The sequence below is a fragment of the Neoarius graeffei genome, chromosome 27 (genome assembly GCF_027579695.1).
Source record: "Neoarius graeffei isolate fNeoGra1 chromosome 27, fNeoGra1.pri, whole genome shotgun sequence".
NCBI classification, from domain to species: Eukaryota; Metazoa; Chordata; class Actinopteri; order Siluriformes; family Ariidae; genus Neoarius; species Neoarius graeffei.
This window is the reverse complement of record NC_083595.1, coordinates 28,763,606-28,772,151: the sequence shown is the minus strand read 5'-3', so window position 1 is coordinate 28,772,151 and position 8,546 is coordinate 28,763,606. Positions and strand designations below refer to the sequence as shown.

The 8,546-nt window shown below is 41.0% G+C and overlaps 1 protein-coding gene across 3 annotated transcripts in view; it reads right to left on the bottom strand.

The window, feature by feature from the left end:
- Positions 1–655: 655 nt before the first annotated feature.
- The window catches only part of ankrd11 (ankyrin repeat domain 11), a 272,200-nt gene continuing 264,309 nt past the window's right edge, over positions 656–8,546 (bottom strand). For all 3 annotated transcript variants that reach the window (XM_060911699.1, XM_060911698.1, XM_060911700.1), the window contains 4 exons: positions 8,441–8,539; positions 7,955–8,098; positions 7,770–7,862; positions 656–4,663 (listed from right to left, as the gene is read on the bottom strand). In XM_060911699.1, the coding sequence (XP_060767682.1) occupies positions 4,478–4,663; positions 7,770–7,862; positions 7,955–8,098; positions 8,441–8,539 (522 nt within the window). In that variant the 3' untranslated portion in view covers positions 656–4,477. The remainder of the gene's footprint in view (positions 4,664–7,769; positions 7,863–7,954; positions 8,099–8,440; positions 8,540–8,546) is intronic.

Here is an 8,546-nt window from a genome sequence, read left to right as displayed (position 1 = left end):
TTCACTCTGGTCAGCCAAGAACATGAATGAGGCTATCATGAGCATAGACACACCAGAGCGGGCAGTTGGGGGGGGATAAGTCACCTGATCCTTTTTCAGTCTTCATTTGTCCAGTATGGGTGAGCCTGTGCCCATGATGGTGGAATGACGAGATGATGAGTCTCATGTTTAACGCATTGAGTGACTTACTCAGGTGATGAGATGTGGAGACTGCTGAAGATGATGCTGATAAAGTGAAAACTCCTTGCTGCTTGTATTATTTTTTAAATATTGTTTTTCCAATAGTAGATTAGGTTATAAATGTAGGCATGATTATGTAGAGGTAGGCGGAGCTTCTTCCAGTGGAAATGGAGTAAAATCTTCCACTTTTGTGGATAAGCAGAATTGTCTTCTACTAGAATACGAGAGAAAATGCTGCATCTTTCCTTCTGGTTGAGATACAAACAAAATGAAACATCTCAGCTCAGGAAAGCCTGTAGTTATCATCACTATATCCAAAATCTGACCAGATGAAGGGTTTTCTCCATGAAGGGTGTACATGTTCCAGCTCTGATATCCAGGAAAAACAGAAGTGGCCTCATTAGTGTGACAGATATTTACAGCTTTCTGCTGCCATCTGCTGGACTTAAAAGTAACAAGAAATCAAAGACAACGATCATATTTCAAAAATTTATTTACGAACATAATCTCTGAGGAACAACAGCAGTTCTCGCGCTCTCTGTACATGCAACTGTAGAAAATAACAATTTTGAATTTTTTTAACTCCATTAACTTTTTTTTTTCTTTTTTCATTTTTAGTTTCTCGCGTCTGAATTGCAGGATATCGACACAGCTAGAGGTGAAAGTACTGGGTCTCTGACAGCACTGACGATAGCGTCGACAAACCCCTCCCTCCCATAGCTGCTCCAACAATATGTACACAATTCAACTACATTGTACAAAAGGAAAAAAAAAAAAAGGAAAGGAAAAAAAAGTGACTTTATTACATCACCTGCAGCGTCTCATTGCTGTAAGAACCCCACATTCTACGCAAGATCAGACTAGTACAAAGAAGGGTGCAAAAGGTCCTGGGAGATTATATACAGCTTTATGTACAACGTCTCGGTTCTTTACTCATTACAAGAGGAAAATTTACACAGCGGAGACCTCCAACTCAAACATACCACAGGTGTCAGAAAAACAAAAGATAATAAATAGGTTATTTCTCACCATTTAAGGATAGCTCCACATGCTTTATGAATCATTTTCCATGAACCATCTACTGTCAGATTTATGCATATTGAAAAAAGGATTAAAAAAAATTAAATAAAAGGCTTGAAATTGTGACCTGTTAGCGTGTAAATGTGCGAGGTTAAAGAAGAGACCCGGGTGAATTCAAATCACAGAGGTAATTATGTGTTATGGAGGTCAGTGGGAGGAAGTGCTTCACTCGGAGAAAGGAAATTCAGTTTCGAGGATAATTTGCAACAGCGTTGCGGAAAAGGAGAAGATTCATGAGACAAGCTGACGACCACGATACAGAACTGCTACATAAACTCATCACAATTTCAAGCCTTCTGTTGAACAGATTCAAAGAACGGCAGAAGGAATAAAAAGAGCAGGGCTTTAACAACTCAAAAGACAAAACTGAAAAAAAAACCCCACACACACACACACACACACACGTCTGTAAACAATAGTGAGGTTTGCGGGGACAGTAATGGGATACATTCTGCTTTTTAAACCATACTGATGAACATGTCACTGTGTTGAAGGGAAGAAAACACCACATTAATTTCTCTCACATCAAACATTTTTGGTTTGACTTTTTTTTTTTTTTGGCGCCCAAATTAACGTCATATGAACAGATAAAATATGCCCTGTATGTCAAATCAACAATGAATGAACGAACGAACGAACGAACAACTGCTTCATGTGGTATTTTTAAACAGACATACACGATCACACATGGAAACAAAAACCACAAAAACAAACCTGGATGATTGAACAAATGTCACACAACCTCACGCTGAAGTACAGGCAGCTAACGAAGAAGGATAAAATATCAAAAACATGGTTTTTAAAATCAGGATTAAAAAAACAAAACAAAAATCTCAACAACACAAGACTTAGTAATGATGAAAGTTCCGTTATAAAACAGGACGATTTAAAACAACGCTTTTGCACTAGTCCCCTCCCTCAATGCGGCTGTTCAAATGCTGTGTGATTGTGCTTTGAAGATGAATTAACTGGCAAAGAAAAGCTTAACGGGTAAAATCTGCAATGTGCACTACACCGATGGGCAAACGTGAGGGGCATTCAGGAGGACAGTAACTATGGAAACAGTCCAAGAGCCCACAAAAAAAAAAAAAAAAAAAAAAATGGAGTGTAACCAATTTTTTATGCGTGACCTTACACGTCCACATCAAACTGCCTAACAACAAGGGGCCTTTTCGATATTTCTGGAGAAAAGAATCCTTCACAATAGAGTTGGAGAAAAGCGATACCAAATCACTAATGTATTCTGGTGCCATTCATTTAGATTGCAGATTAATTAAAAAAAAAATTAACAACATGATCACTTGTGACCCCTGAACTACACAAAGAGTGACTCATTACCACATGCACAGGAAAGAAAATAAACTTCGCAGTTGTGTCAATGATGATACATGCTCGAAAGGAAGGGATGAGGTGAAGAGAGAACACTAATGATTATGGATCCTCTGTGTTACATGGACTATATTCAGCAGTGTATGGGATTGTTTAAAGGATGTTTCTATATTTGTCAGGAACCAGGTTATATGGGCTCGGCTCGGCTCGCTGCTGCTGATGTTCCTAGCTATAACGTGTGCAGCTTTAAATGAAATCAGAAAATGTTAACTGTAAAAAGGCATTTTCTTGGTTTATATTTTTTTTTTGTTTTTTATTCATTTATTTATTTAAGATACATGTGTATTAAAGCAATGAATAATATACCTCTACTATTATTTAAATAATCCATAATCACTCTGCTACATCTGAGAACTATGTTTGTGGCCCTGACGGTTTCATTCTGAGGGATTACGTAGAGTCTGATGACACCAGACACACACTCTGACCGACCTTGGACAGAACCTTAAAGACCTGTACACGCTAGTCCTTAAAATACTGACGCTGTGTACACATTTTGGCCCGTGGGTAAGGGGTAGGGGAAGTGCTGCCCAAAAGTGAACTGTACATACAAAGATAATTTTATTCATTTATTTTTTACACTTAACTGTGTGATGTTACAGTACATAAGTTATTTACAACTGTGCAGTAATGGGTGGCAAAATAAATTATCTAGAAGGCAGCGAGAATACATTGGTTAACGAATATAAAAACTGTACATCATTTACGGAATACAATATTTTTTTTCTGTTTTTGTTGTTTTGTTTTTTTCTCCATTAAACTAACATTGGCTCTGTAGTGTTTCAAGTCACGTCCTCAGAAAGGGAACAATGAAATGCCCGAGTAAAGAAAGACCAAAAAAAAAAAAAAAATTAAAAAAAAAAAAATCTCCACTAAAACATCTGTAAAAGTCTTGCCTCTTGGTTTGGAACACTGCATTTCTCGAGTTGTCCTCCGTCTCCTCGTCTTTCTGCAGATGTTTGCAGAGTGCTAGCACGATGGGCCTGGCTCTTGCAGTGGACCATCAGAGGCTGTGTGAACCAGCTCTGCTCCTTTTTCTCCTTCGTCTGAGGACACCCTGGGTCTCATGATGTCTGAGGTGGGATGTCCTGGTGCTGAAGGAAGTTCTCCCTCACTCTGGCACGGAGCCTCACCACGCTGCCCTGCCCTGGGCGCTGTGGGCATCGGGGAGCCATGCCCTCCTCTGCTGTGGTCATGAGAGATCCAAGTCCAGCAGCATGCTGTCCGGCTGAAGCCGTGGATGTTTCAGCGTTCATCTTGCACCTTACGACCTTTTATGTCTTTTGTTTTTTTTTTTTGTTTTTTTTTTCCTTAATATGTGGCTGCACCTCAAAGTGTTGGCCCACGTTGTTTCTGTTCAGCACACTCGAGGACACCGTTGGTGCCTTCTGTCCCTGAAGGACGAAGGTGGAGGAACGTGTCTCAGCCCTCCCCTTTGTTGCAATTTAGTTTAAAGGGGATTTAAAAAAAAAAAAAAAAATTCACTTCCCCGTTTATTTTCACCCAAATCAACTGGCAGGAGAGGGTGGGCTAGCTTTAAAGCAAAACAGTGTTGCTTCTTAAACTCCAAACAAAAGCATAAAAACTTTTAAGGATGAAAGTGCAAGTTGTGTTTTTTCCCCCAGGAAAAAGACGCTCCCCTCTTCTGACGGAAAGGGAGCAGTTAGTTTTTATTTCTTTTACCTTCTTCTATATAATATATACGTATAAACTCTTCTCAAAGAAATCTTCTTTTCAAACCGGCTAGCCCTTACTGAACTTGCTGTCTGATGTCTCTTTGAAAAATGAGGATTTTAGACCGCACACTCTGTGTCTCCGTGTGTTCATGTCATGCAGGCAACAGTACAAAATCGTCATTGACGTCGACCATTGGCACGTAAAAGGAGGGAACCTCATTGACGCACAGGGATTTGTGCCCAGCAGGGTCCAGCTCCTGCACCTTGAGTTGCCATTCCATCCTCTGCACTGCGTTGAGAGCGGCGGCCTCATGCTGCTGCCGCATCAGTAAGCACGTCTGCGGGACCAGGACCATAACGTTAATAAGGAATAATGACGCAAAAGCTCTGATTAAGGGTCAGTTCAAACAAAATCTAATCTACCTCAAGAAATGTCCTGTTCGTAGAAATCAGTTAGAATCATGCTGTATTGCATAAGGTTCACTCAGTCAGAATGTTCTTTAAAGTGCTGATGACACGTTTTTGACATCTTTGGCGATGTTTTATAACATACAGTGGTGCTTGAAAGTTTGTGAACCATTTAGAATTTTCTATAATTTCTGCATAAATATGACCTAAAACATCATCAGATTTTCACACAAGTCCTAAAAGTAGATAAAGAGAACCCAGTTAAACAAATGAGACAAAAATATTATACTTGGTCATTTATTTATTGAGGAAAATGATCCAATATTACATATCTGTGACTGGCAAAAGTAAGTGAACCTCTAGGATTAGCAGTTAATTTGAAGGTGAAATTAGAGTCAGGTGTTTTCAATCAATGGGATGACAATCAGGTGTGAGTGGGCACCCTGTTTTATTTAAAGAACAGGGATCTATCAAAGTCTGATCTTCACAACACATGTTTGTGGAAGTGTATCATGGCACGAACAAAGGAGATTTCTGAGGACCTCAGAAAAAGCGTTGTTGATGCTCATCAGGCTGGAAAAGGTTACAAAACCATCTCTAAAGAGTTTGGACTCCACCAATCCACAGTCAGACAGATTGTGTATAAATGGAGGAAATTCAAGACCATTGTTACCCTCCCCAGGAGCGGTCAACCAACAAAGATCACTCCAAGAGCAAGGCGTGTAATAGTCTGCGAGGTCACAAAGGACCCCAGGGTAACTTCTAAGCAACTGAAGGCCTCTCTCACATTGGCTAATGTTAATATTCATGAGTCCACCATCAGGAGAACACTGAACAACAATGGTGTGCATGGCAGGGTTGCAAGGAGAAAGCCACTGCTCTCCAAAAAGAACATTGCTGCTCATCTGCAGTTTGGTAAAGATCATGTGGACAAGCCAGAAGGCTATTGGAAAAATGTTTTGTGGATGGATGAGACCAAAATAGAACTTTTTGGTTTAAATGAGAAGCATTATGTTTGGAGAAAGGAAAAGGCTGCATTCCAGCATAAGAACCTTATCCCATCTGTGAAACATGGTGGTGGTAGTATCATGGTTTGGGCCTGTTTTGCTGCATCTGGGCCAAGATGGCTTGCCATCATTGATGGAACAATGAATTCTGAATTATACCAGTGAATTCTAAAGGAAAATGTCAGGATATCTGTCCATGAACTGAATCTCAAGAGAAGGTGGGTCATGCAGCAAGACAACGACCCTAAGCACACAAGTCGTTCTACCAAAGAATGGTTAAAGAAGAATAAAGTGAATGTTTTGGAATGGCCAAGTCAAAGTCCTGACCTTAATCCAATGGAAATGTTGTGGAAGGACCTGAAGCGAGCAGTTCATGTGAGGAAACCCACCAACACCCCAGAGTTGAAGCTGTTCTGTACGGAGGAATGGGCTAAAATTCCTCCAAGCTGGTGTGCAGGACTGATCAACAGTTACCGCAAACGTTTAGTTGCAGTTATTGCTGCACAAGGGGGTCACACCAGATACTGAAAGCAAAGGTTCACATACTTTTGCCACTCAAAGATATTTAATATTGGATAATTTTCCTCAATAAATAAATGACCAAGTATAATATTTTTGTCTCATTTGTTTAACTGGGTTCTCTTTATCTACTTTTAGGACTTGTGTGAAAATCTGATGATGTTTTAGGTCATATTTATGCAGAAATATAGAAAATTATAAAGGGTTCACAAACTTTCAAGCACCACTGTATAAAAAGTAATTCCCGATGATCCATATATTAATTCACGAAAGCGCCTATTTTACAAGTTATGATGATAAACGCGGCTATTTGGGCAAATTTGACGGGGCTGCAGCACCCAGGAGACGAAGGAGGAGGAGGAGCTATATGACGTCAGCGAAAGAACCTTCCTCCTAACTTACCAGTTTATCATTATTAGTATTTTTATTAGACATTATTATACATTATAATATATATAGTTATTATGCCTTCGCGTTGTGTTGCCGGCTTTTGCTCCAAAACCCACAAGGATGGGGTAAGTTTATTCAAGTTTCCCAGAGATCCCGAGCTGCATGCGAAGTGGGTGAAGCAAGTCAGGCGCACTCGTGACAAGTGGGAGCCCTCACCAACATCCGTCCTGTGCTCTGAACACTTCGATTTGGATTGTTTTGACACCCTTCCCAGCTTAAAAGAATCTCTTGGGTGTTCAGTTCAGCGCAAACGTGTGCTGCTACCATCAGCAGTGCCTACACAGTGTTGCCAGATTGGGAGGTTTCCCGCCCAGTTGGGCGGTTTCAAGTTCAGATACTGCTGACGTTTTCCAGCCCAAAATATGTTCAAAACCCACCAAAATGCACTTGAAACCGCCCAACTGGGCGGGAAACCTCCCAATCTGGCAACACTGCCAGTATTCCGGAGGGGGTCTACTAGTAGCTATGCCGGATCCAAAGACAGTCCTCCTGTCAGAACATGTGTTGTGAAACGACATAAGATAAAGGTACGTAGAGCTATAGATTCTACATGATAATCATAAATGTAATCATAAAGTCGGCGTGATATCAGTCATGTATTTGCTTGTGAAAGCTTGCGGCTTTCATGTAACTGCCGCCTAGCAACGAGAGGCAAAGGGTAAAGAGGGTAGGCTATCATAGATTCTATTCGGAAGAGATCAACACAATTCTAGACTCCCAGAAGAGGAAGAGCTAGCACTAGAGAGTTCACCGGCGTTTTCATGTGCCATTTCCATTGAGTAGAACCAGAGTAGAACAGCCAGTGAACCGCAGCGTGTTCTCCCGCTGACGTCACAACATGGCCGCGAGCCACGGACCCAGTTTTCTTGCGCTGTGCAATTAAAAGTTGGATATTCGCGTAACAACAGCTTCTTTTCACGTAATTATAACAGAAATCTAACATGTTTGCCATGTTGTATAGTTTATTTAAGAAATTGCATAGAGTCATGTTTGTGTCATCAGCCCTTTAAGCAGTGCATCAGAATGTACAGGATAAGAATTCCATCAGTAAGACCCTCACCTTCATGCGGTCATATTTATCGTCCACGTCTTGAATCCAAGAGATAAACTGCCGGGCGTTAAAGCGGTCTCTCACAGATTTGTTTTCATCCCCCTGTTAAAACACATCAGCATTTAGCAAATTATTCTACACCTGTTAGCACTGAGATGCGAGGCTGGTTCACGATGAGAGTAAAGGTATTTTACCTGGCTCTCTGATGGCATATTGTAAACCTCTGAATCCAGAAGCATGGTGCAAGCGCTAAACGGGACAGCCTGATTCGCAATGGTTCTGGCTGCTCTGCAGTGAACTCGCAGGACCTCTTGTTCACAGGACACAATCAGCTTTTCCTATAGGAAAATAAAATTTCGAGACATTCCTAAGGCCAGTCTAGACACTCTGACCCTTGCGATAACGTTTGATTAAGGTGGTATGTAGAATTTTTCAAACATCAGATGAGTGCAAGATGAAATAAGAAATTTGACTGTATTATGCCATACTTTGTACAGTTTGAGGGGAAAAAAAAAAAACACATTCCAGATACAGGGCTTTTCTATTATACAGAATACTCGAAAAGGTTTTGTGCTGAGCGATCAAAAGCACCAATTTTAACAGGATGACTCCTAAAGCACGCTGAGGGATCCAGGGGTAGGAAACAGGCAGTGTGTGGGTGATGGAGTTGGTGGATTTACCCGCTCAATGCTGTGCTGCAGTCGCAGTTTCCCCCTTACTGCCTCCTGCTGTCTGAAGAGCTCCTTCAAGGGCTCAGACAAAGATGGAGGTGGAGCAATCTGCAGG